The sequence below is a fragment of the Colletotrichum karsti genome, assembly GCF_011947395.1.
Source record: "Colletotrichum karsti strain CkLH20 chromosome Unknown Scaffold2, whole genome shotgun sequence".
In the NCBI taxonomy this organism is placed as follows: Eukaryota; Fungi; Ascomycota; class Sordariomycetes; order Glomerellales; family Glomerellaceae; genus Colletotrichum; species Colletotrichum karsti.
In genome coordinates this window covers 196,929-224,124 of record NW_024065902.1, presented here as the reverse complement: position 1 = coordinate 224,124, position 27,196 = coordinate 196,929, and the positions used below count along the sequence as shown (strand labels likewise).

The following is a 27,196-nucleotide window of genomic DNA, read 5'->3' as shown; positions in this document are numbered from 1 at the left end:
AAGATGGACAGTTTGAAGAGTAAAGAGCTTTGAAAATTGGAAGCGTGAATATGACTTTCTTATATCCAAGGGGAAGAGATCAGGAAAGGCGTTGCAGGCAGCTAGACTGCTGATTTCCAACTCATTGAGGGACTGTCCATGCCGCAGGCCGCTTCACAGCCGCTGCTCAAAGATACGTACTCCAAGTCAGAGACAGGGATGGCACTGAGAGCTCGTTATTGATTCGCTGTTTTATCTCCACTGCCTCCATTCGAAGACCAATTTGGAGACTGAAGCTATCGTTGGATTGGATGGAATACTGCAAGCCAAGGATAGAGAGATACGTTTTTTCTTGCCTGCAGGAAAGACGCCCAATAGATACGTACCATTAAGATGGAGTGGAAAGTGGAGGCAGATTCTCAATTCAAGCCAATGAACATGAAATGATGTTCTGTGAAGCGTCAGCAGATTCATCGGTGTTGGTTCCGACAGAAGGACCTTTGCTGCGCCGTTTGAGAATCGAGAGACACAAGCCTGCTTTTGACGAGTGAGATAGCCAGTTGAGTGCACGGACCAAGGTTGGATGGAGTCATTTTGATCCTTCGAGCTTTTGATTTTGAAGGTATCAAGGTCCGTGCATGAACTTGGGAAAGATCAAGGTCAGAAAGCCGTCTGGAACTCAGGTTTAACTTGCAACATTGTCATTATTTACAACGAATCCTCCGCCTCGAATCTACTTTGCCTCGCCTCCAATCAGATACAACTCCCATCCTAAGCCTTTGTGTTGGTAGGTAGAGTGACCTTTACGAACGGGCTCTCGCCATCACCCTTGCTGGAAGCCGACCCAGCAGGGGTATCAGTGCCGCAGCACGAGCCCGTCTTGGACTCCTCATACAACGTGCTCTTGTTGAAGGCCTGGCTCGAGGGCGGTACGTCATTCGTGGGATTGTACTGGCAGAAGTTGTAAGGCTTCAGATGGAACTGGGCAATCTCGGCGGGCATGATGGGGAAATCTTCCACCCGCGGGTTGTGCGTGAAGCCGAAGGTATGCCAGATGACGATGTCGTCGTTGGGGATGTGGTCGCGCTCTTTGGTCCATGACTTGATGCCGGTGCCGCCGAGACCTTGGTTGGTGTAGTCACCAGCCGGGAAGAGCTGGCGGTCCTTGTACTTGGTGACCCAGATCGGGGCCTCGCAGAACTCGGAGCGCCGCCAGTGCCACGAGCCCGGCTGCGCGAGAAGCATTTGCGAGCGGATCGGGACCAGCTTGTAGCCCACCGGCGTTAGAGAAACGGGGTTCTGGATGTTCTCGTTGACGATTTTGAAGACGCGACCATCCTTGAGACTATCCTCAACGGGGCCGGCGCGGATGACGGGAGTTTCCTTGCTGACGTAGCCGGTTCCCAGGGGGTTAAGCTTCTGGTCCCAGGGCATCGGGACAGAGTCGGTATATGTGAAGGTGTTCTGGTGGCCGTCGACGGCGGGGTCGATGCGCACGTTGAAGAGGTGCTGGTGGTAAGGAGCCATGACGCCGTCGGCAACACGGGTGCCCCACGGCACCTTGGAGTCCTTGTCGATGGGCTGCGTTGACAGAATACCGGTCGCTCTGGTCTCGAAGGAGATCTCGCCTGACTGATCGAGGATCCATGCGAAGATGTACTCGTAATTGGCGACGGTGATGATCTGCTGGAGAACGAGTTGTCTCTTGCGCACAACGGTGGCCTTGCCGGTGCGGTGGTTGGTGTGCTTCCACTGGATGCCGTTGTCGATCTCGTGGATGCAGATGGCGTTGGGTCGCGGAGCGGGACTGCCGTCTGCAGAAACAACGCAGCCGCTGATGTACTTGATGGTGCCCAGGCAGTCACATCCCACTAAGATCTGTCAGTAACCCTTTCTAGACCAGGTGATGAGAGACTTACGTTGAAGGTTGTTCGCGGTAACTCCAGCACCAACGTTGCCGAGGTCGAAGGCGCCCTTGCGGTAGATGGGGCTGCGAGGGTCTCCGTATGGGACAAACATCTCGGACAAAGACAGGCGGTAGAATGTGCTTCTATCCATGAAATGAAGATCGTGAAGTGTGAGACCTGCATCAAGTCAGTACGGCGTCATTTGGTCTGCGATTTCAGCAGAAACATACCTTCGCGCCAGTTGAAACCGACACGGAAGCGCCACTTCTCCCACTCGATCAGATGGCCCTTTACAGTGAAGGATGCACCCTCGGGCTGAATGACATTGTACGGCTTCAAGGATGTGCGAGGAGGGTTCTTTTGCAGACGATGGTCGTACTCCGGCTCGGCGGGGTCGGTCTCGCGGTGTGCAATGTCATCCATTCCCTCTGTCGTGCTCTCGTCGGCTCCTAGGGGTAGTCGGATGATCTTCTTGACCTTCATGGCACAAAGATCGACAATGACCATGAAGTCCAGAGGGAAGGAATAGTGTGATGAGTCGACATCGTTGTTCTTTGGGTTCTTCATGTACATGAAAACCTGCCAACATGTTAGAATGCTAAATTCCGAGAGAAAAACAGTGTGGACGATGCGAAAGTGGGAAAACCAGGGGTAATTGAGAGCGGCGAGATTAAGGGCGGTGGTATGGGGACTTTACCTGTGTCATACGCTCTTGGGTGTCAATACCATCAACACCATAGTCCCAAGGATCGAGAACCACGTTGGACCTCTCAATCTTCAGACGCTCAAGCTCTTTGTGGACATCAGCATTGGCCATGACCACCTGAGCAGCTTCGTTGAGTTCAACACGGTCGACGGGGCCATGGAAATCCCTAGGCAACTCCTCGTGCTGAACCACCCGCTTGTTGGTAACGTCAATGACACCCTCGAACAAACGAGGAGTGCGCTTGATGTACCATATCGCAAAGATGCGACGAGGGATTTCCGGGAGAGGCTGGCCGGCGTGCTCTGCCTTGAGGTAAGCCACCATCTCCTGTTTCGGGGGCTCATCGAGGCCAGCGGCCTTGAAATGAAGAGGAATGCCATAGAAGAGCGTCTTGACCAAATCTGTGGCGATCTGGATCTCCTCGGCGGTGGCCGGGTCAAGAGGGTGAAGGTGCTCTGAAGAAGACATGATGGTAGCTTTCGGAACTAAAGAGCATGAAAAGGAAGGAAGAACGAATGATGATGAACCAGGCAAAAGGAGGGCTCCCATTTCGTCCCAAATATTCGCTTATATCCTCGAACGCATGCCGAAGCCGAGTCAAAGACGACTCGGTCGGCCGTCCGGATCGGCATGACACGGCCTCCCCGGCCGGGTCAGATGGGTCCGCCATTGTGGATTCTCGTCGCCAATCACCGTTGACCCTTGTCGGTGTTGGGCCGAGTCAAAAGCATCGGGAAGCGTGGAATGCGGGCTCCACCTACTAGAATGCGGGGACGCTCCGAAAGAAACTGCGGAGGCGGTAGAGATAAGGTGTCAGGCGGGAAAATAGGGGCCTCCACCAGAGATAGTCACAGTCACGTACACCGAGGGACCGGCTTGGTCTGCTTTTGGCTTGCTGAGGACAGATTCAAAGCTGGTTGATGGCGCTCAATTCCGTCGCCGTGGCTTGTCACATATACCGACGATTACCCCCTTCTCGCACGTCATGTCTCACGAGGACTCGTCCCCCCGCTCTCCAGCTGCCAACGCCGGTACTCGACCGCGGAGGATCTGGTCACCCGCCGAGGACGCGATACTCAAGGCCCTTGTCGCCCACTACGGTGACGCAAGGGGTCCGCAGGGGAAGTGGAAAGACATTGCTGCTGGCTTGCAAGACCGCACAGCAAAGGTCAGCTCTCTCGAGTATCTGGACGCATTGTACGACCAAGCTCACCTGATATGAAGGACTGTCGCAAACGCTGGTTCCATTCACTCGATCCATCTCTTCGGAAAGGCAGATGGACGGCTCAAGAAGATCAAGTCCTGCTATCAGCATATGCACGACTAGGCCCCGCCTGGCATGACATCGGTACGACTCAACGTCCACACTAATCAGTTGCAGGTGGTTCATGAACTGACATGTCCTGTGCTCAGCTATTCTCATTCCTGGCAGGAAAGACGACCAATGTGCTAAAAGATACAACGATATACTCAACCCCCAAGCCAAGGATCGCCTCTGCCATTGGAGTCCCAGGGAAGACGATATCCTGAGGGAAGGAGTTCATTCCCTCGGACACAGGTGGTCCGCCATATCTGCCAAACTCCCTGGTCGCCCTCCTCTTACCTGTCGCAACAGGTGGAGAGCCTTATCCAAACATTCCAAAGGATCACCCGACACTAGCACGCCGTCATCCACAGCCTGCCAGATGTCGGGAAGCGATAACGCTGTCTCCCCGGAGACTCCTGACCTGGTCACAACAACAACTGGCGCTGAAACTGACTTGCGAAGTCAAGTTCATCTAGACAGTCTCACCTCAAGCATGATGGACACCAGTGCCGGTCTGGGCGACGAAAATATCGGCTTCGCAGCTGATCCGGAGTCATTCAATGCTCTACCCGGACCATCACAACTTCCCAATCAGAGCGGTGTGGTCAGCCTGGACATGCTCGGCAATACAGACACCACCCATCACCAAGACTTCAACGGGGCTTCATCAGACAGCTCAGATTGTGCCTCAACGCCACCGAGGGCAGCATGGGACAGCATACCCAACATAGCTGTCTCGAATCGCCAGAATGCTCCCCGCACCTCAAATAGAGCACGAAACACAAGGCCACCACAATCCACAAGCTCAACAATAGACACGACCGATTTTGACCTCCTGGCTACGTCTGGTTCTTCGACTCACAACAGCGGCGCTTTCGCGCCTCCGTCCCAATACTTGCAGCTTTTCACCGACGACTTCGGCCAGAGTCTGCCGTCAGATCTGTTCAGATACCCCACTGCACCTCAGCAAGTGGTACATCACCACCATCATTACCACCATCACCATCACCACCACCATCACCACCATCACCAGCAGGAGTCCGGTGCCCTCAGACAGTTCGAGCAACAAGCTGAAGCTCAGTCGATGAGATCGCAGTCGCGTGCGAATGTACGCGGCAGAGGCTCATTCGCTTAGACCGATCAAATTATTTTCAATATTGCAAGCTGTGAACACCACCTGATGTGGAATATCTTTCTTCATAGCAACCTTTCAGTTGCAATTGTTATTTATCACAAGTATTATAAGCAAGAGATAGAAATGACTTTATGATGCATTCATGTCTTAAACCACCTATTCTTTCTTCAATACGAGATTCGCCAACATACGCGTCGACGACGGGAAGTCCTTCGTCGACATAGGCTGCGAACTTATTGTGCCAGAACTTGCGAGATTCAAGAAGATAGCCATGAGGCTGTCGCATGTATTCGTTACTCTGCTGGATGACTTTGTCAACTGGACACGTGAGCCTTTCTTCGCGCTCAATCATTCAGCTGGGAGCTTTGGTGTCCAGAAAAAAGACAACGATCGTTCATACATGGAACCAAGCTTTGATTGATTGAGATGTCCCATATCTAACAGGCAATTAGTCAATGGAATATCCCCTATCAGAAGGGAATTATTACAAACGTCAGCAGCCACTCGAGAACCAGGGATCTGCCGGCTGTATCTCTCAACCCCGCGATTTCCCAGATATGACTCGGCCCAAATGGCTTGTGGCGGCCCACCACAATCCGGCCCCTTATCCGCGCCCTAGACTTGCGACTTTGAACGCACGGTTGTGATTTGACTCGGCCCGAAGTATCTTCTGTTAGCGATGCCTGGTATTGGGGTGATGGTATATACATCCACGATCTGACCCAGGTCGGAAATTGAAAACCGAGTTGCTGAGATCGTATGCTATTTCACTCTTTCTGTTACTGTATTGTCAATTGTCGAAAAATGGCGGACTTGAAAGCCGAGTCAAAGGACGACAACGCCCTGAAGCATACCTCAACCGCCCACGATGGGGAGACCGCAACTACGACCGGAGGAGGCCCCGGCCTGCATCGCGGTCTGTCAGGCCGTCACTTGGTACGCTTAACCTGCCGAGACCCAATATATTGCGCCGTGTTTGTGGGCTAACTCGGTGCTGTTGGTGCCGCCATGCAGATGATGTTGGCTATTGGTGGTGTTATTGGGCCAGGTTACTTTGTGGGAATGGGCACGGGTTTAACGAATGCTGGCCCAGCTGGTCTTCTACTCTGCTTTGCAGTTGTCGGCGTGCTGCTTTGGGCTGTTATGCAGTCTTTGGGCGAACTCGGCGCTTTCATTCCTTTGTCAGGTTTGTTTCTTGAACCCCTTTCTGACTTCTTACCTTGCCATCCGAGTTGCTAACGGTTGGTTGCGGTTCTCAGGCTCTTTTACGCACTACACCTCCACTTTTGTCGACCCAGCAGTCGGCTTTGCGCTCGGTTGGAACTATTGGCTGTTATGGGCCGGAATCATAATCGCAGAGTACAGTGAGTGCTCCGACTGTCGTATTAGAGGTTTTCGGCTGACCTTCGCTAATCAACAGACAATCTTGGACTTGTACTGACGTACTGGGAAACGGCTTTGCCAAGATGGGGGTGGATTCTGATCTTTTGGTAAGTAACCATCCTACCCTCGGCTTCCAAAGTCCCACTAACAACTGATTACCCAGGTGGTTCTTCCTCGCGTTCACCCTCCTCGGCGTCAAGTCCTTCGGTGAAGCAGAGTTCTGGCTGGCTCTCATCAAAGTCGTCGCCATCTTTGCCTTCTTCCTCTGTGCGATCCTTATAACATCCGGCGTCATTGGCGGCGAGAAGATTGGCTTCAAATTCTACCACGACCCAGGCGCGTTTGCGAACGGCGCCAAGGGCGTCTTCCAGGTCTTTGTCTTCGCTGCTTTGCAGTACAGCGGCACGGAGATGATTGGATTGACCGCAGGAGAGTCGTCCAACCCCCAACGCGACGTCCCCAAGGCAGTCAAGTCCGTCCTCTGGCGCATCTGCGGTATCTTCCTGCTGGGCATCTTCTTTCTCACTATCACGGTCCCGTATAACGACCCGAACCTGCTGTCCGCGTCTAGCAAGACGGCTCGGTCACCGTTCGTCATTGCCTTCACGAGGGTCGGGGCAACTGCCGGAGCACACGTGGTCAACGCAATCATTTTGGTCACGATGTTCTCCGCGATCAATGCCGCGCTCTACGTCGGTTCCCGCACGCTTTACGGGCTTGCACAGGAGGGGCAGGCGCCGAAGATCTTCGCGTGGACGACGAAAAAGGGCGTCCCAATCGTGTCCTTGATTGCCATGAATCTCATTGGGTTTCTATCTCTTCTCAACTTGTCGTCAGGCGCTGGTGTTGTGTACACCTGGATTATTTCCATTACCGGTGTTGCGACCTTCATCACTTGTAAGTACTTTGTCTTCTTCGGCAATGTCCTCCCTCGGCAATGACTGACCAGTGTTCCTCACAGGGGGGCTCATCTCACTTAATCATATCCGCTTGCGTATGGCGTTGGCTGCTCAGAACATCAGTGCCGACGTCCTACCTTTCCAGGCTCCCGCTTGGCGGTTCTGCGCCTATTTGGGACTCGCTGGGAACACGTTCTTCATCTTCTTCCAAGGTTGGACAGCGTTTGCGCCGTGGGATGTCGAGGCTTTCTTTCAGAATTATATCGTGGTGTTGCTCTTCATCATTTTAGCAGTCGGTTGGAAGATTGCGAAGAGGACGAAGTTGGTTCATCTCAAGGAGATTGACCTGGGGAACGCGAGAATGATCATCTAGTGTAGATGCCAATTTGTAACAGGAGAGGTGTCAGGTTAACATAGGCTTATTAATGTTTACACAGGCATGTAGTATCTCCATTTCACGGAAACATATGCACTTTAGAGAAACCTTTCCTTGACCCATTTGAACAATACCTGGCGGGAGCCACGTTGTGCCTTTGCATGCATATAAGCTCCTATGCCGTCATTGAATCTTAAACCACTGGCCAAAGACACCAGTAGGATCATACTGCTTTTTCAGTGTCTTGAGCTTATCCAAGCTGGATCCATAGATTGCTTGAAGCTCCTCATCGCCATGGGCAAAGTTAACGTACCTATATCCAATCAGTAAGCGCATGTGTTAACGTTGAGGAGCATAAGAGAATTGCTTACGTGGGGTTGACTGTTGCACTTGATAAAAAGCTCCAGATGTCTCTGACCTTGGAGCCAAAGGCCAGCGCCTCGGTATCCAGTGATTCTTCCTCGTACCATGGAATGACAATAGCCTGTGCGAAGGCTTCCTGACGGAGTTCATCCTGCATTGCAGCGGATCCAGTGGGCAATGACTTGGCCGTAGTCAAGTTGTATCGCTCAATCAACACAGCTGAGTTCTGCGCCGTCGACTTATTCTGGAAGCTCGTGTAAAGAGACCAGATTTCAGGCCAGGTGTCTGGTTTCATGTTATTGATGGTCGTGCTGAAAGCAGGCTTGCGACCCCCACGGGCGCAGAAGTTGTCGTTCGCGGCGTTCCACTGCGTATAGGGTGTGACAGCGCTGGAGTTGGTGAGCGGTCCAAGGTCATAGAGGGGTGCGAATGCTTCCCGGCCCTGTTCCTCAGTCCCTTCACGGAGGAATCCCGTAACGAGAACTGCCGGCGTGTTCAGCGCGTCGCCGGAGTTGGTGAGAACAAGATAGACGACCTGCTGCGGTAGCAGAGGAAGGTCCTGGATTGCCTGGGCAACATCGGCGACCTTCGAAGGATCAAAGGTGAGAGACATGATCCAAGACGTGCGGTCGGCGACTGGGAAAGCGTTGACTGTAGCCTGCATGACGATGCCGAAGTTGGGCGCAGCGCCACGAAGGGCCCAGAACAGGTCTGGATTGGAGGTTTTCGAGGCAGTGAGAGCTTCTCCTGTAGCCGTGACGACTCTCAATTCAAGGATGTTGTCAACAGCGAAGCCATGTTCTCCCATGATGTTTCCATAACCACCACCTAGAGCTGCTCCGAGGGCTCCAACGCAATTGCAGTTACCCGTCTGAATCAAAACGCCAGCAGTATCAGCTGTGGCGATGACATCGCCGATGAGGGCTCCTCCGCCAATGGTGGCCGTCTTCTTGTCTGCACTGATGTTGACCTGGTTGAGACCGGCCAAGTTGATAAGGACTCCGGTTGTGCCCAAGTTGAATTGTCCTGCTGCCCAACCGTTGCCTCCGTTTTGAGGGAGAAATGGCACGCCATTTTGTGAACAGTATTTGACCTATGTGATAAGAAAATATGAGCGCCGAGAGCACAGCATATTATTTGCGGAAGCACGAATTTGACTCACCACAGCTTTCAGGTCCTCTTCGCAAGTCGCATTGACGACCACAGAGGACGTGGGTAGATCGAAGTCACTCCATCGCTCTCGAACCTCGACGGCCACCGGCGATGTTGACACGAGGTTGAGCAAGTCATCGGCTACAGACCGAGCACTGATATCAATGATAGCTGCTGCTACCAAGGATAGGAACTGTACACCCGCGAGTAGGAGCCGCATGATAGTAGAAAACGAGAGTGTGCGCGGTTACAACGTCAAGTGATCGTCAACGAGAAGCGGTGAGAGCCAAGGAAATTATGCATGGAAGGATGGGGTTGAGATCTTAAGGGTTTCTGAGGGTGTTCTCAGGTTTTTCCGCGTGGGATGGCCGGCCACAGAGGTCCCCTGAAGCCCCGGCTGAGTCCGATTCGCCTACCCATACGCAGCTGAAGAATCAATTGCCGATTGTGTTGGGGTTCGCAGTGTATCTACAGGTGGCTGGGCAAGCAAGGGCAATTGTCTTATCCATCCCGAATCACACGGTAATATTTCAGGGCTTGTGTACTGGTTTAATATGCGGAGACAAGTCCGATTATTCAATCGTACGACGCCAGTCCGAACGACACCAATGGGACCGTTGGCTGAACCAACGTACATAGCCAACGCAGCGTTACATTCCCCGGGGTCCGAAATTGCGTCACCCAGCAAAAGCAAGGTCATTGTGAAGTGTGAGGGTCTTCAGGCCGTATGTGGAGCTCACCGGCTGATTGAGTCTTGTTCCGAGCCACTCGCGATATCGTTTCGCAGGAAACGCCCTCTTCCCTGACCAGAACTATTCTCTCCCCACTGCCCCTCCCCCATGTTGTGGATATCGAGGCTATTTTAACCACGATTGAACTTAAAGCAACCCTTTGTAGGAAAAGAGCCAGCTAAGAACAAGCGAGAGTAGCTGTAGAGCAAACCCTCATTTTCCCGTGCTCCGGTTTATCGCTTGATTCTTGAATAGGCGCAATAATTTCTATTCCTACTCAAAGCCCGAAATTTCCAGGCCTTAGGCGAAGGAGTCAGGCTTTGTTCGGTTTGATTAGAGAAGCATGAAGTTAATCACGCATCTTGTGGAATAAAACATATGTACTCGTTGGACATGAGTCACATGACGAGATATTGACCAGAATACTAAAGGTGGCTGCATTGCATTGCGCGGCATATTGCATTTGTTGTGGAATACAACATTCAGCTGCAATTTCTTCATGGATCCGTCTACTTTGCTAGGAGAAGTCATATTTCAGGTTGCCAATGTAAATCGCATCATCGGCAAAGAGACAGGATAGGCCGAATGATCAGGAGGTGACACACATCGACATAACTTGTAAATTAAACCGCAAACAAATGATCAGTGACACTCGGTTCTATCAAAATCCGAAACTGTTCCCTCTCAGGTTGGCGGTGCTAGAGCTATCCAATGGCTCAATCGTTTGGTGTATGGTTGTCTCCCTTACAATGTCATGTTCCCCCAGTGAATCTAACCTGGCCAACCCATCAGGACGAGTCAGCTCCAGCTCATCTAACTCCTCACAGGGTGGCGTTCTAAGACTTCTTTTACCGGCTCCATAACGTGTCGATGAGCCATACCGATATGAAGTATTTCCGGTGGCGGCGGGCTTTGGGAAGAAGTAGAGGTAGATTGGCCGCATTGTGGGAAGACATGCACAGACAATGGCAAGTGAAAGCTCAATATTAGTCCAGAAGAATACAGGAGCGGTGTAATCTATGAGCGAAGGTCAGGAGACAATCCGACTAGACCACTATCTAGTTGACCCAGTGGGTGAGTGTTGTCTTACATATAACGTCGTTAGGGTGCTTGATGTATTCTTCAGCAATAGAAAATGTCGCCACAACTCTCGTGACGCTTACGGCACAAACCCTGTATCACTGAATGTTAGTTATGTTTTACGGTATTGTGAAGCTTCAAAGACTTCGAAACATGCGCAGCGCCCAATCCTAGCATTCCAATAACCGCCAGTTTCTTCTTCAGGGGCATTCTAACCCTGAGCACCATCGGGATCGGCAACAACAGAATAGTAAAGTCAGCAAAGACGTCAGTGTACAGTAATGCCAAGAACATAGGCACTGTCTGGACACAAGAGTTTCCGTAGTACGGCTCGATGAACACGGTAATTGGGTAGCAAGTAAAAAGATGGGAGAAGAAGAAGCTGACAGTCCATCCAAAGACAAAGGCTAGAGCACCGTTTACAACGTATTGAAAGCGGTTGCTGGGGAAAAGACTGCGGTAAAGCACTAGTATCGAGGCTTTGACGAGCCCTAATCCGAGGATGGATATCATGTTCAAGGCAAACTTCGTCTAAGCGGAAAAGCGGTTGTTAGCATGGTCCACGTATAGGTGCATTGAAATCAACCTCACCTCTTCAAACAGGATCAGTCCTGGATCGTCCATGATCGGTGAGCCGTCGGGAAACGTAGGCTGATGTTGGCCCAAATGTCCGTAGGTGGCCGCTGATAAGAGCGTCAATCCTGAGCAGACAGAGATGCAAGGCGCTCAGGCATACTAGTTAATTGCAGAATGCAACAAGTGATGGAAACAAGCTACCGTTATCTCGCGGTCAGTTCACTGAAGTCGAGATTGCAGACAAAAAACTGACGAGCGCCAATCCTGCCAGGTAATCATCCCACGCGAAGCGCTTGACGAGCAGCTTCGCCCAAATACGAAAAGCGTAGAAAATTGATGGGATAATCATAAATCCCAAAGCGAGACCAATCATTTGGTCCTTGGTGTAGTTGTGGTTCATTATCGCCATACCGGGCGACTCGACTCACTCGAGCAGCTCCCTGCTCGTCGATGGAGAAAACCTCTTCGATAGTCGATTCTTGATCTGAGAACAGCGCGCTTGGCGGCTTCTCAAACGCAGGCCAGTTCTTTGCGGTCTTCTCGCGGGGTGCTAAAAGAAGTATGTGCCCGGTTTCCGACAACGGGAAGAAACCTGATCACCGTCCGTCGCAAAGACGTCGTTTCGCTTCTCATCCGCGCAGTTCGTCACTGTCGAGGTTTTTCCTTTGCCTGCTTACTATGCTGACATGGCATTTGTCTGCATCCTATGTCGCAATCCAGGTGCTTTCATTGTTGTTACAGCTAGGAAAACGGGGTGGCCTCAACATGAGCTGCTCGGGGTGGTGCCGCAAGAAACATTTTTCCGCGGCTGGAATCTATCCAGGCTATCCCATGCGCCGGCTTTGCGCTGCGACGGGGGCTGGTTGATTGTAATAAGAGCCTTGGAAGATATGAATACGTGACTCAATGCCCAAGTTCAACAATGTTCCAGCAACCATGTCTGCAAACTGTTGCGGGAGGCCGCGAACGCCCGGACCTCACGTTCTCCCCGGGTGGGGCATGATGCCGGCCGGAGCACACGGAATGCAACTCCGTGTCCTGATGGACAAGCTGATCGCTTTCCTTTCGGCCAAGGATTCCAGGACAAGACAAAGCGTTTTCATTCTGATTGTTACAATAACAATTCTCGATAATGTAGATGCTGTCGATATTAAGCCTAAATAACCTGCCAATGACAAAGGGGTTGGTTGTCGGGAATATTTGACTGTCCACCATTGCTCAGAAACACTGACCGCAAACGTGTCGCATAGAGTAACCTTATATTATGGCTTATTTGTGACTATTACCCGCCGTAGACTGGTATGGCGAATACTTAAACCAAGCATACGTATCGCAATCTGAAAACACTAATTCCGAATTCCCAGCGGTTCGCTACAGAGAAGGCTGTGAAAAATGGCATAACTTAGTAATGGGACAAACGCGTAACCAAAGGGAGCCTCTGCCATCCTTGCCGGCAAAGCTCTGAACTAGCGAGCGAGAGTGAAATTCGTGAGACCGCCCGTCCCGCAGATGCCTTGCCGCTTCCTTCGTGCAGTATGAACCATCAGGATTACGAGTGGCAGAACGGAGGACCAACAGGGCTAAGTACCTTCACCTCGCGCGGTTTAGTGTACATGGCCTCGGTCGCCGAGAAGTAATCCTTGTAGTAGTCCTTGTTCATCTGATTCTGCACCCACATCACGTTAGAACATCTGTCTAGCAACAAGACGAAATGGACGGCTACCAACCTGCATCAGCCAGTCAAGCGGCTGAGACCTAAGATTCGAGTTAGCAACAGCTGAGAACTGTAATAGATATCGAGACAAGGCAACCACCAAGTCCCCGGTTGCTATATAGTATCTTACCATTTCTCGACCCAACAGACAGTTCCCGGCGTATCCGGAACCTGGTACATCTCGAAGAACACGAGGCCATTCTCTGCTTTGACTTTCTCAAAAACAGGCTTGCTAGCTTCGAACCAGTCTTGAAGTTTATCAGGATTCAAGTAGACTGTGATATAGAAGGCCGTCTCTGTTTTCTGTTGCGACATTGTGGGCGACGAAAAACGTAATCAATCTTCGTACCAAGAAGGGATGTGAAGAATCTGGGAGAGGAAGAGAGTTGGGCGACAGCGTGGAATGGTCAGCTGCAGTGTCTTATATCACTTCGGGAACTTAGTTATTATCATGTCCGATGGGGACGACCGCTCAACCCACGAAACATCTGATGTCATGATATGGTCAATTGCGGTAACTCAATATTCCGATCACATGCATGCCACGCTGCGATTGAAGTAACAGGTAGACCTTGACTGCGTTTTTATCCGTACTCTCCCAATGGATTGCTCCTAATGAGACGTGCACTTCGAACTGCAGAACGACCAAACAGGGAGCTGGAGGTATGGTAAGACTTTAGCTGCAGACCCCACGTAAGCTTCATTTTAATGAAGTTGGTATCTCATGGGCTGAAGTCTGACGGACTTTTAGGGCTGACTGTATTTTCCGGATGGTTTTAGTCGGCGTCATAGTCAATGCAGGAAATCCTATAATCAGACGAATAATGAACCTCGGCATAGTATGATGTAAATTCAAATACCCCAAAGAAATACAAACAACAGAAGCCCCAGAAGGAGCTTGCGGCTGAAAATAAGCATGAAAAGGCTGCTTTTCTTGAAATATTGGTACATAGGCCACGATTTGAAGGTTCGAAGGTATGATAGAGAAGCAGCCTGGAAGTTTCTATTATCTTCATGGCATTGATCCGTGTCACGATGTTCGAAGAGATTTCGATGCTTCTTGGTAACGCAGCATCCACGGAACTGTAACAGAAAGCGAAGCATTAAAGGCTAGGATTGAGCAAACTAAAATGACATCATTCAGACTCTCATCAGTCTTTATGGACCGGTCACCTTTACTTCTTCCCACACGACTTGCCCATGATGGACTGGACCTTGGGCGTGTTCTTGGAATACGAGGCGCCCATGTTGTCCTTCTCCTTCGAGGTCATGTCATTTTTCTTCTTGTTCAAGCCAGCGAACTGGCCCCTCTTGCCGGCTGCACCACCAAGCTCGCCCATAACCATCATCAAGATAGCAAGAGGCGCCGTGGTTGGATCTTCGATGATGCTGTAGATGCCCAAGCCAACGCCAGCAGCTCCTTCAAGAGCTGAAACCAGACGAGCAATTGCACCGCCAACTCTCCCCAAAGTGCCAACAATGGGGCCCACAAAGGCCAGAAGGAATAGAACGCCTTCGATGATCTTCAAAATAAGATTCTTTTCTTGTTCTTCCTTCCAATCCTTTCCGATATCCTTTACCTCCTTCATCGACGCGACGGCATCTTCCAGCATGAAGACTGGTACCGAAAGAACCTCAACAGCATTCTCGTAGCCTTCGTTCCAATCTTCCAGCCCGATGGAAATGAAGACATCGTCGAACGTCGAGGTAATGTTGTCCATGTTCTCTCTGGCCATCTTGATGATTTCTTTCGGATCAGGCACCTCGATCTTCGAGTGCTCAATGGGCACAGGGAAGTCGTGGAAGTAGGTGTTCTTGTAGAGACAAATGGAAGTTCCTTGCGGTTGGCACCCGCCGTCGTCTTTGACCTCCCTGAGATCGTACTTGATCCATTCGGCGAGAATGCCCTCCTCTCCAAGCGCCTTCTCCCAACCCTCCTTGTCCTTAAGCTCAAACCAGTAGACGTAGTCATCCAAAGGCTGGCCTTCAGGCAGGTCGGAGCAAGTGGCCTTTGAAGCATCGCTTCGCTTGGCGTAGATGCCACCCTGTACTGCGAAACAGTTGAAAAACTCGTCACCACGACCGCCGTCCTCTTTTGAGGCGAGCATGATGTTGACCAGGCGACCTTCCAGTGTCTTGATGATGTAGTCTTTGTAGAAGTCGAAAAGGCCGTCATATCCGTCAGCAGCAGCATCGTAACCGTCGAGCGAGTGCTTAAGCATCTCTCCCAGCACTTCAATAGCGTGCATAGATGCGCATATAGGATGCATGTCACCGGATGCTTTGTCCAGGTCGTCTAGTGAAGAGTAGGTTGTTTCAAACTTGCAGTCGAAGGTGAGGTCCATCAGGTCCCAGTCGAGCTCGCTCGTCTCTTTGTTGGACGTGCCCACGTCTCGACCAAGATCGATGGCCCAGTCGGTGGTGCCAGCCATGTTAAGTCCTTTGTATTCACCCTTGCGTCGATCCTTGGTGACCGGACTCATCCACGAAACCCACTCGACCTCGTCGTAGACGAAGATGTCCGAGTCAGACTCTTCGTCCCAGTAGGTGTGGTACTCGCTGCCGTCAAACCCTTGGTCTGCAAGGTTCATAATCTGCATCATCTCCGCGTCGGCGATGTAGCCTCCAGTGTCCGTACATCTACCGTGCTTAGCAGGCGAATCATTGCGGCCGCCTAGGAAAGTGCAGTCTGGACCTTCGCAACCAAACTTGGACATCTTGAAGCTTCGACCATAGCTGCTGACGCCAACGAATATTTTGTTCGAGGGGACACCCGCTTTCGTAATCATCGACAGTGAACTATGCGTGAGCGTGCTGTTGATATGCGAACGGAGACAGTTGCCGCCTTCGCAGCCATCACTAAAGAGTCATACGTCAGAGATTATTCGTGATCGAGTTTATGTCTGAAAAAAGAGCACTTACGAAGCCCACTTGTTGCCCACATCCCATTGGCCGTGAAGATCGTAGGTCATGTACACGATGTAGTCAACGACCTTGGAGATGTCGTCGATTGGGAATCCCTTGAGATACCAGTAAGAAGCTGGTGCGGCAATGGCGAGAGTCTTGCCAGATGGAAGCCTTCTCTTCACCAACTGCAGGAAAGCAAGGTAGTTCTTCCCGTCCTCTGGTGTACCAGGCTGACTACCCTCAATGTCGTCGGCGCCAGGGTACTCCCAGTCAAAGTCGACACCATCTAAGCCATTCGAAGTGACGAAGTTGACAACGTTGGTTGCGAACTTGACGGCGTTCTCTGGCTTGACCGCGTTGCGAATGATGTGACTGGTGGCCGGTTCGTTGGAGAATGCCCAGCCACCGAATGAAATGACCTTCTTGAACCCGGATTTCATCTTGACGAACTTGTCGAACTGTTCTTTGACATCAGCGCCGGCACTGATTTGGAAGTCTTCGCTAATCCAGCCAAAGGCAAAGTGAATGATGTCGTTGCCGTCAGGTATGTCTTCGACATCCATATTCAGACAGGGGCGGTTGAAGTTCCAGCCTTCAAAGTAAGCAAGAGTCTGGAACTTGGCTGGTCCAACCTTGTTGTTGACGATATCCATGCCGCAGTTGGATATGCAGCCATATGTCCCATTCTTGGCTGTTCCTGGAGTATTATCCACCTTGGTGTCGATGCAGAAGTCCTTCGTTGTACCACATTGCCCCCAGATGTTGCAGCAGACATTCAAAGGACAAGGATTAAGGTCAGTTATGTTCCCGCTCTTGGGTCTCTCTGTGCCGGGCTTCTGCGGACCGCACTGGGCGTTCTCGATGGCCGCGGGCATTGGCGGCGACCCACCACTGACACAGATCTTCTGGAGTGGTTGAATGGTGTCACAGCCTCCCCAACCCCAGGTCTTGCCCTTGTTGAAGTTGATGAGCTCCGTGACAGTGAGCAAGTGTTGGTCGGCAATAGAGAAACATACGTCCTCTTTCTGCACGACGTAGACAGAGCACGATCCATCGGCGTTGTCTTTTGGTTTCAGGTCCGGCTTGTCTCCAGAGCTGCAACATACGGCTGAACGAAGCTTCAGGTTGTTGCAGAAAGCATCGCTCCCGCCGTTGTACTCGTAGAGCTTCTTCTCTGTGATACCGCATTCTTGGGCGATGGACCAGCAAGTGTCGTCTTGCTCAACCTGGACATACTTGCATTCGCTGGCCATAAGAGCCATCCGGCGCTGTGGCTTAGCTCCTTCCGAGCAACAGGCGAAGCTGCCAGCTTGGAGTTTGTTGCAAAACTGAGAGTCCCCACCGTTGAATTTGTAGAGGTCTTGAAGTTTAATGCCACACTTCTGCGTTGCAATGCTGTGGCAGCTGTCTGTGGGCTCAATCTTGACAGCATGGCACTCATCCCTCGAGACAAGCTCCTTGTCAGTGACTTTTACAGCTTCTACCGAGGCAGATGGTGAGGTAGCTGGTGATTGCGATGCTGCGCTAGAGGTCGCCTTGCTCACAGTCAACGATGAGGTTGAGTTTGTGTAGGTCGAGTTCCCAACTCCAGCCAAGGCGTTGTCGGCTCCCATGCTCAGGGCTGAGGCGGGAATGATGCTCAAGTTTTGCTCTGCCCAAGTCTCAGTCTGACCAAGAGCTGACAGACAGTTACCCCTGGACCAGCCTTGAATCGCAGAGAAGACATCATCAATCTTGCCAGTGGCGTCGTAGAAAACACCAAAGCTCTGACTGGTTGGCTTCTTCGAAGCCGGTGCGCAGATCTGGGCGGCTGCCTTCTTTGGGAGTGCTGATTCTCGAGATTGAATCATCTCAATGAACGACTCAAACAGGCCAGCAGCAGAGGCCTTCTGTATCTGCCTACCAACCCAGACACCGACGACGGCATCACCGGACTTTGCGAGCAGAGCTATCGCGTCGCAATTTGGGTCTTCGGCGACGTTCTTCTGCAATTGGAAAAGTGCATCAATGATATCTGATGATTTCCCGTTGTTGACAGTCTCTCCATCCCAGCTGACCTCAACATCCGCCTTGGCAGAGCGAAGCTTTGCAGTAGCCAGACACGGAGGACCGTACTTCGAGTCTGCAATTGGGGCCCTCTTGGAAGGAGTATCTGGGACGCTGCAGGCTCTAAGAGTGTTCTCCTTGTTGGTGGCAGTGATGGAGTATTGCAGGGAAGACTCGAAGAGTAGAGTTTCGTTGCAACTCCTGAGAGCCGTGGTCGATGGAACGACCGACCATGAGAAGCTTGTGGGCCCTGCCTCTGAGCAAGGAACAGGGCAAAGATCTCGAAAAGTTGGCTTTCGCCCAAATGCGGGGGGTGGAAAGGTCTCGAAATCAAAGGTCGAGGCTGCTGTAACGAGTGTTGGTGCCAGTAAAACAGAGAGACCTAGCCAGCCTCTCGTGAAGGCAAGGAGACTGTGGCCTCCCATACTGAATAGGTCGACGGCAACGCAAAAGAAGAAGCTTGCAGATGTTTTCCGAAAAAGGGTCTAATATGTAAAGAATGTGATGCGAGCTAATACACTTAGCGACCTGATATTTTAAGGAGGAAACGAGACTTGGGTATGTTACTCGCACTCGATAGACTGACCGACCTTGACTTATACGGGCTCACTGAGCAAGATATCAGAGTTTCGTTGTATAGAAGAAAGTTTTATTCAGTCGCGTCGAATAATCCAGGATTGATCTCTGGTTGGCTGCGTTGAAAGACAGGTAGGAAGTATGAGGCTGCGTCGTGGACTCAAGCCTGGACCGAATTTCTCTTGATCGGGAATGTGAGACGTAAGATGATGTGATTCTCACTCGATGGAAAACATCGAAGTCGACTCCATCATGTGCTCCATGCCTGCAGGCATAGCGGGCTTGGCAAGTTGCAATGAGGCACAGTTGATGTCAATTGGTGCCGTTCCTAGAGACAATCATGTACCAGGAGGGTTGTCAGCTGCCAAGAGGGATTGAAAATAGCTATCTTCCGGCTAAATGTGACAGTCACACCAAGTTTGCGAAGTTCATCCTAAGAGACGACCTGGTCTTTCAGTCCGCCCGGCAACCCATGCTCGACGGGCCGTGAGGCCGTTAGGTCCATATTGCCCCTGACTAGATGATTAAGGTCCGAACAGCTCGTGGCCGGGCGCAGGCCAGCTGATCCTCCGGAGATCTGGCCCTGAGGCGGAAGCCTATATTGCTTGTCTTGCAGTAGACTAGTTGTGATCGATTGACCTTAAATGGCTAGGCATAGTAATCTTAAGGTTGCATTGCTTATCCGCGAGATTAAGCTTACCGGGACTAATGAAAATACAATAAGCTTAACATGCCATTCGCCACCATGCATCGTAGGAGGAAGCAATTTTCGCAACTGGCGATCCGTTAAAGGAAGGTCGTACATGTAATTGTCAGGTATGGTGGCAACCCAAGGTCTGGAATGTCATCGACTTCATGTTCACCAAACTACTATCGTTCACCTGACTTCTAGGTTAGACAGCACAATACGGGTACGGAAGAACTTTTGTGTCTGCGTGAATACACTCATTTCTAAGCCGAATGATAGATATCTCGGGAAGGTGGTTGGGCACCAGGCTTGACCGAAGTTGATGTTCACTGGAATATTGCCTCGCTCAGACTCAGGCGCCATGGATCCCCAACCTTGCCTCTGCAGCAACAACGGATGTAACGGCTATTACATCCAAACGAGGACAGTTCTTCAGCCACGTGAGAAAGGTTGTCAGAGAGAAAGAATCTGGGGGGCTTGGCAAGCATACATGACCTTGGCTAGACTAATACCAGTCTCCATCATGGAATAAATCAGCTGCACTGGCTTTCAACTCTTACAGACTGCCCCCTTTCGCCACTTCCTTAACAATTCGTTCGTTTTACAGATTATCAGGCAATTCTGAAGCCATGCGTCTCACTGTCAAATCTTTGTTTCTTTTCCTCGTCAGCTTCACTTTCAGGTTGGTTGAGGCGGGATGGCAAGTTCGTGGCGTTGAAGCGCGATATCTATACGCTGTTTACAGGATGGATGTCGAAATCAGCGCCGCAAAAGCCATCGCAGATGGAACGTGGGATCCAAAAGATCCTGATAGCGAGAAGCCCTGGAAGCTGGGCCGTGATCTCAAGGACACTTCTGTGGACACAGACTATCCCGACGGCCGCGAAGGCAAATACGGCCTCAACTGGCATTCGTTTATTCGTGCCACCCAGAACGGAAACTCGAACTATCCCATGAAGGACCTCGCCAGCCGCATCGGCGACTCATGGATGCCCAGTCTCAAGGACGTTGAGAAACTTGCCGTCTTCGAGCCTGATGACGGTAGAAAGCTCAAGCCTGCTGACGACCCCAAGGCTCTCAGCACGGACAAGTTCACCTTCGCTGGCTTCAATCTGGACAAGATTCTCGGAGGTCTGAACAAAGGGAAGGGAAGACCGGCAAATGACGACTACTTCATGTTCGACAACTTGCTCAAGATTGTTGGCCAGCGTGGCTACGAGCTACACAAGCAAGACTCAACCCGCGCTAAGCCTTTCTTCGAGATCATGGACGAATCTCTCCGCGAAGCATCAATGGGACGAGCGTTGGAGGCCGAGAAGTTCAAATTGGAAGGAGCACGTGACGACCTTCTGAAGTTTGACAAGGAGAAGAACAAGACACCCATTCTATCGAAGAAGTGGTTCATCTCTGTGACAACCACAGTGGGAGACAAGGAGAATGGCATCAAAGGAGGAGATAAATCAGAGCTCTTCAAAGATAAGGAGGTGACAAAACTCGACGTGAAAGCCACTGTCAAAGAACTCAAGAATAAGGTGGGAAAGAATGCAAATTTCCCAACATACAAGGAAAGGTTGAAGGCACTGGCCAAGCAATGGGGTCAGAAAGGGACATTTGGGGACAAGGACGTCACTTGGGGCGGCAATGAGGCCAAAACCCACGAAGATGTAAGAAAGCAGCAGACGGTTCTGAGGAAAGCAATGGCCAAGCAAACCGGCGGCAGTGTTGATTTTGGAGAAGGAGGATGCGGGTACGATGTTCCAGCGGATCCTAAGCGGTTTCGGTTCTAGAGCTTGAAAATGGCACAGTCACTTTAGGCCGTCCTTGTATTACCTAGGTGGCAGTTTCATTCTGAGTTATTCGAGAACTAATTTATTGAGTTATGAAAATTGATTCACATTCATTAGTCAAGTTGAAGTTCTGATCATCAGCTTATTTCGTCGACAATTGTGACGCGGAGAAGATTTTTGTCCCAGAGGCAGGGTATCACAGCCAAAAAAATCGGTCAACATGCGGGAGCCATTCGATCTGATTCATGATATTAAGACTAAGGTTGGCCTCACGAGTTACCGTGGAAATAGTTCTATGCATACGACGCAACACAGACACAGCTTTCGGCATGGAAAAGAAGGATCATGCAACACGACACGGCAAATTCGAATTCCATCCACAGCAAGCGACTGCATCATCATCATGTGAACACAAGGGGGGAAAATGTAGTTCTGCCCGTCTATTTTTGTCGAGAAATGCGAGCATCCCTATTGGATGGCTAAAGTCCAGTCGAACGGCCCCTGCATTAGGCTGTGACTGCCATGCGTGAGTCCGAGGAGACAGCATTTCCTTTCCCCATTTCAGCAATGTGAAGGTCGGTGACGCCGGTTAGAATTCTCCGCGACCTTGCCAGAAAAGACCGAAAATCTAGATCCCAAGTGCTCATTCTCAGGCAATTCTTCTTGTGATAGAATGGTTGTCAGCAGATGTTTGCCTAGTAATGCAAGTCAGCAACTATTGACTTTATGAAATCCTTCAAGTGCAACCCTGCGGCACTTTCCTATTAAATCTGTTTTTCAATGCAACGTTGATATTATTTCTTTCGTAGCACACACATCAGCTCTCGGTAAGGACATTGAGATATCCCGGCCCGTCAGGCCGCGCCTCATCTCAGTGACCTTGTCCCCGCGTGTCGGGGCTCGCCCGGAGCGGGTGGAATCCTGCATGTGGACAACCAGAGGCTGCATGGAAGCTCTCGAGCTTATGGTACCGCGATAGTGGCAAGGGAGAACAGTAGTCGAAGATCAAGGAGTGAATGTGTATAACTAGATGCAAAGCATCCGAGGATTCTAGTGATACCGTCTATCTCCAAGCTCACGCTTCTGAATGGTTGAGATTCCTTAGGCGCATACTGTATCATTTTCGTCTTTTGCCTCACTTTCCGTCGCGCTAGTCATGTCGATTCTAAGGTACAGCCTTATCTTGGTTGCCGCCTCGGCCTTCCAAGTGAATGCTCTCAAGGCCGCATTCCGCGATGCTGAGCCTAAGTACCCCTCCGACCCCAATACGACCCCTTACTGCTCGTGGTGGTATGACAATGAAGGAACTCAAGCCTGCGCTCGGGTCCTAAGCGACAATTTCATCACTCTGGAGGATTTTAGGCGATGGGTGTGTATAACCTTTCGCTATAATTCTATTCATACGCAACGCAACTGACTAACGTCGGCATCATAGAACCCCTCCATCGGAGCCTCTTGCTCAGGGTTTGAGGCAGAGCACTCATACTGCATCGAGGCTTGGGGAGAGCCGGAACCAGAGCCTCAGCCTGGGACTACAACAGTCACATCAACTACACTTGCCACCAGCACAACGAAGCCCATCACCACTACTACCACCACCCTTACCGGCAACGGGATCTCAACCCCCTTGCCCACCCAGCCAAGCATGGTGGACAACTGCAACAAGTTTTACTTTGTAGAGGAAGGAACAGGCTGTAGCCAAGTGCTAAGTGCCAACGGAATCACAATCGCCGATCTCTTCAAGTGGAATCCTTCTGTGAAGAGTGATTGCTCCGGGATGTGGGCTCTGGTCAACGTCTGCGTCGGCGTCATTGGCGGCGGCGGCGGCGCAGTCACAACCACGGCTAAGCCAACTACAACCACGACCGCCGGCAACGGTATCGTCACTCCTCAACCAACTCAGCCAAGCATGGTTTCCAACTGCAACAAGTTCTACTTTGTGGCTTCTGGCACCAGCTGTAGTCAGGTCCTCACTACAAATGGGATTTCCCTTGCCGATCTCTTCAAGTGGAACCCATCTGTGAACAGTGATTGCTCCGGCATGTGGGCTCAAGTCAATGTCTGTGTGGGTGTCATGGGAGGCTCACCGACAACGACGAAGCCAACTACAACTACTTCTGCTGGCAATGGTATACAGACGCCCCAACCGACCCAACCCGGCATGGTCACAAACTGCAAGAAATTCCACTACGTATCCGAGGGAAACACCTGCGATCAAATTATTAGCTACAATAAGATCACCCTCGCCGACTTTGTCAAGTGGAACACCGGTGTTGGTTCAGATTGTAGGAGCATGTGGGCAAAGACTTATGTCTGCGTTGGTGTTTAGCCGCAGCATTCAACGACACGGAAGGGGCAGAATGACCAATCATGTACTTGTTTCGTGTGCACAGTTAGCCGTTGCGCTTATATGAAAGTAGTCCCATGTGAACACTTCCGGACTTCTTCAGTTAATGGAGCAAATTGAGGTGGCCTTACGATTCACTTGGACACTTGTATCCTGTGAAAAGATGTTTCGACTAAGACTACACTGGATGGACCGTTAGGCATTGGATGGAACGGCGTCTTGCTATCGCAGTGGGTTTACTCAAGTATGACCTTGGTTCAGGTTCAACCTCATGAATTGAATCTATGTCTGGTTTCATGTTTCCAAGGATTGCACATGCGGTGTGCTCATTTAATGTTCTCACGGACTTGCGGTTATTTATGCGGCCATTCTACCAGTACGTAGAATGCGAGTAAACTTCCGGCTAATTTTCGATGCCGCGAAACATGGAGCACGCGCGGGCTACCAGCCGCACGGGATATCAATCGGCGCAAATGAATGACTCCACACGCTCCTGGATTGTCGGTCAAACTTGGCACATGACGTCTGGTGTGGTATTATGAACGGACGTGTAACTCCATTCATATCTCGCTGCCCGATAGTTGCCGTTGTAGTTACTTATCTCATCTAATCAGATCTGAATACCCGAGCATTGTGGGGTTGACTCAATCAAAGGGCTGCATGGGAAAGCATTCGCCGCATGATTCAGTAATCGATCTGCGTGTTTAGTATACGTGACCGTCAAGCTGAGATTCGTGGATGAGATAGCAAAGATAGCAATCCATCTCGGGGTCCTCAACCTTTTACCCGGCCTGCGATCTATAAAGATGCCGACTCGTAGTTTCTTCTGAACACTTCTCATTCTTCATCATCACACTCAGCAACACCTTTTCCGAGATATACCTCCAACCTCCCCATCAAAATGAAGTTCTTCCAAGTTTTGGCCCTTTTCGGTACGTCATGTTCAACAGGAAAGTGGGCTCAACCATACTGACGATGGCTCTCATTGTAGTTACTTTGGCCCTTGCGGCTCCCTCCGACACTCAGGCTGAACCTGAGCTTCAAGCTCGTCAGGGTTGTGTCTTTGACCCCTCCAAGGGACCTTTCGGCGGTTGCCCTTAAAGGTTCAGCGCCTCATACATCTGGGTGGATCATTCAGACATAGAGAACCGCATCAGCTCGGGCTTCATCTCGGCACCACAGGGGGAGGAAGTTTTGGTCTGGCATTAGGCAACGGACTTCTGAAAGCTCGGTCACTTAAACATTGAACCCATCATTACGGTAGTTGCAAATCAGTAACCACATTTCCGTCCCATTGAATTTCATGTTGCTTGTTCGAATCGTGCACGCACGTCTTTGGCTATCAATTTCTCTTGAGTTTGGAATGAAGCACTCCAATGTAGGCATGAAATAGTATAGATCTATGAAGATGAACTTGTGCAGGGCTCTGAATGGAATTTGTGTCTGTTTCTTGATACAACGTTACACTATATATTTATCACAATATTAGCACTTTAGCCCATGCTATCTCGCAATGAAATAATATACATGTATAACAGCTTTTCAAATGTAACTAGACCAGTGGATTTCGGGCAGCTATACACTTATATGCGCATGATAGATCTTCAAACTCTTAGACAGTTCAAAGTGGATGCTTGAATTTGATCCGATATCTATGCTTGTGCAGTATGAGCCAGCCTGCGGTAGGAAATTCTTAAAATAGTGCAAAATCACTGAGACTTTCAATATTACGCCCCAATACCAGCAGCGTATTAGAATTTGGCCTTAAGATACTTCTAATGAAGAGAGTTGATGTCATATACAGACCCTCAAACTTCCCAGAAATCCTTGAAAAAAGAAACCGCAGACGACAGTATCATGTGATAGCCACCGACTCTGGTGGAATGGTGTTACCTTCGGTCACATGCAGACCGCTAGCTAATCAATTCCAATGCATGGAATAAAAAGAGATTCAGGTTCTTAGAGATACGGAAAAGTTTGCCTAAACAATGATTAAGTGTTCTGTGTCCTTGACATCAGGTGGGCGTGGCTTAGACCTTGATGTCAGCGACATTGAGCGGCACAACACAACGCACAACCCTTTTAGCCTCATATCAATAAGTTTTCGCTTGATGCAATTAGGTCTGTTTCTTCTCTGGAAAGCCGTACATGCGGGACTCGGCATCCTAGGGTGCACCATATCGGAGTCAGCCAGTTCAGTTCCATAAACTTAACGCAAGACAGTTCCGCCCCAGACCCAAACTGTGATGTCTTCTTCAGGCGTTCCCTATTTCTGTAAAACTTAAAACGGTGCCATTGCGATCCTCGCTTTACATTTCGGCAAATATAAATACTGGAGGCAGTACCATCATCTTCACACACTCTCGAAGACCAGTGCCTTTATAAACTTGTTACACCCACCATCTTGCGCCATCTATCACCCCTCACTACCTTACCAATCGCATGGTCACCAGTCCTCCTACAAGATCAAACGAGGTAGCCGCTATCATGGCAACGACATCAGCAAGCCCTGCTAGGCCTATCACGACCAGTGAATTCGAAATATTACTACGCAAAGCAAATGCCAAGTGCAACATTGATTACTCAATCGGGAATACTAGTATTGGCGTCTACGCCCAAGTATGTCTTCGCGACATTCACGACGACTTGATTTGGCAACTCGGAGATTGGCTACTTGTGGACCGAAACCGCCGCAGGTCCGATCCCTTCACTACAAACCCCACGCCAAGACCTGGCAGAATCACTTTCAGAGTACCTATGGAAATCTGGGACGAACTCAAGCACAAACCATGGTTCACCTTCGTGGAAGACCTTCGCGACTATAAGGGACCGCTGGTTGTGTTTTTTCCTGATGAGAACCAGAAGTCTCCGGACATCAGCTCTCAGCCTTGAGGTGTCGATGAATATTGGTTTCACTTATTCACAAACCCAATTCTCGACGCTCGAGATTCAACGCAGCGACCCTTCTTCTATGGCTCCCATTAGTTCGCCATATCTAGCCACGGAAACGTCCTCTTTCATATACGTACCATCGTAGATTCAATTGAAGCCGTTTAGTCGATTGTTGAGAGCATGATGCAAAGATATATGGGCCGCAAAGGTTACAAGCCAATATCCAGAATTTTGGATTGTTATCGGATCAACAAATGAGTGTCATGGCGCATTTGCAGAAGCGGGTAAGCATTCAACAGAATGACGGGCATAGGAAGCGAGAAGACTTCATGGAACCCTGAATGGCAACATTCAGTTTGCTTGTCACCGTACTCTAAAGGTTTCTTCGTATTTATATAGTAATCCCTCAGAGGGTAAGAACTAAGGTTTGCGCAAGATTATTTCTATGCTTTACAAGGTCGTCTCAGCACCATGGCTAGACTTACTACTTGCCATGCGAGATGGAAATAACCACGTTTCCCCCCTCGCCCCCGACCACACGCACAGCTCTCAAGTCTGCTACAATCCAATCAGGTCCAGCCGCCAAAATTTGATCTTCAGTGTGCGTAGTCAGAAGAGCGAGAACCTTGCATCCCGCTTCCTTGGC

General features: G+C 50.4%; 8 protein-coding genes across 8 annotated transcripts; 4 read left to right on the top strand and 4 right to left on the bottom strand.

Moving 5' to 3' along the window:
- Positions 1-750: 750 nt before the first annotated feature.
- Positions 751-3,060, bottom strand: CkaCkLH20_00610 (copper amine oxidase; the record flags this gene model as incomplete). Its single annotated transcript, XM_038883330.1, has 4 exons — positions 751-1,850; positions 1,899-2,063; positions 2,117-2,465; positions 2,584-3,060. 4 exons carry the CDS (start codon positions 3,058-3,060, stop codon positions 751-753), a joined length of 2,091 nt encoding a protein of 696 aa, XP_038750925.1.
- Positions 3,061-3,577: 517 nt separating this feature from the next.
- CkaCkLH20_00609 (uncharacterized protein) lies at positions 3,578-4,986 on the top strand (the record flags this gene model as incomplete). Its single annotated transcript, XM_038883329.1, has 2 exons — positions 3,578-3,789; positions 4,866-4,986. The coding sequence occupies 2 exons, from the start codon at positions 3,578-3,580 to the stop codon at positions 4,984-4,986; spliced, it is 333 nt and encodes a 110-aa protein (XP_038750924.1).
- Positions 4,987-5,837: 851 nt separating this feature from the next.
- On the top strand, positions 5,838-7,688 carry CkaCkLH20_00608 (amino acid permease; the record flags this gene model as incomplete). Its single annotated transcript, XM_038883328.1, has 6 exons — positions 5,838-5,969; positions 6,048-6,219; positions 6,293-6,397; positions 6,454-6,523; positions 6,580-7,313; positions 7,378-7,688. 6 exons carry the CDS (start codon positions 5,838-5,840, stop codon positions 7,686-7,688), a joined length of 1,524 nt encoding a protein of 507 aa, XP_038750923.1.
- Positions 7,689-7,874: 186 nt separating this feature from the next.
- On the bottom strand, positions 7,875-11,993 carry CkaCkLH20_00607 (FAD binding domain-containing protein; the record flags this gene model as incomplete). The annotated part of the gene is made up of 7 exons (XM_038883327.1): positions 7,875-8,004; positions 8,063-9,147; positions 9,217-9,347; positions 11,028-11,110; positions 11,163-11,548; positions 11,609-11,700; positions 11,843-11,993. 7 exons carry the CDS (start codon positions 11,991-11,993, stop codon positions 7,875-7,877), a joined length of 2,058 nt encoding a protein of 685 aa, XP_038750922.1.
- A 1,149-nt stretch (positions 11,994-13,142) lies between these two features.
- Positions 13,143-13,622, bottom strand: CkaCkLH20_00606 (uncharacterized protein; the record flags this gene model as incomplete). Its single annotated transcript, XM_038883326.1, has 3 exons — positions 13,143-13,259; positions 13,321-13,348; positions 13,438-13,622. 3 exons carry the CDS (start codon positions 13,620-13,622, stop codon positions 13,143-13,145), a joined length of 330 nt encoding a protein of 109 aa, XP_038750921.1.
- Positions 13,623-14,482: 860 nt separating this feature from the next.
- CkaCkLH20_00605 (killer toxin subunits alpha/beta) lies at positions 14,483-18,427 on the bottom strand (the record flags this gene model as incomplete). The annotated part of the gene is made up of 2 exons (XM_038883325.1): positions 14,483-16,166; positions 16,230-18,427. The coding sequence occupies 2 exons, from the start codon at positions 18,425-18,427 to the stop codon at positions 14,483-14,485; spliced, it is 3,882 nt and encodes a 1,293-aa protein (XP_038750920.1).
- A 1,726-nt stretch (positions 18,428-20,153) lies between these two features.
- Positions 20,154-21,311, top strand: CkaCkLH20_00604 (uncharacterized protein; the record flags this gene model as incomplete). The annotated part of the gene is made up of 1 exon (XM_038883324.1): positions 20,154-21,311. The coding sequence occupies one exon, from the start codon at positions 20,154-20,156 to the stop codon at positions 21,309-21,311; it is 1,158 nt and encodes a 385-aa protein (XP_038750919.1).
- Positions 21,312-22,467: 1,156 nt separating this feature from the next.
- On the top strand, positions 22,468-23,640 carry CkaCkLH20_00603 (LysM domain-containing protein; the record flags this gene model as incomplete). The annotated part of the gene is made up of 2 exons (XM_038883323.1): positions 22,468-22,680; positions 22,747-23,640. 2 exons carry the CDS (start codon positions 22,468-22,470, stop codon positions 23,638-23,640), a joined length of 1,107 nt encoding a protein of 368 aa, XP_038750918.1.
- Positions 23,641-27,196: the final 3,556 nt, after the last annotated feature.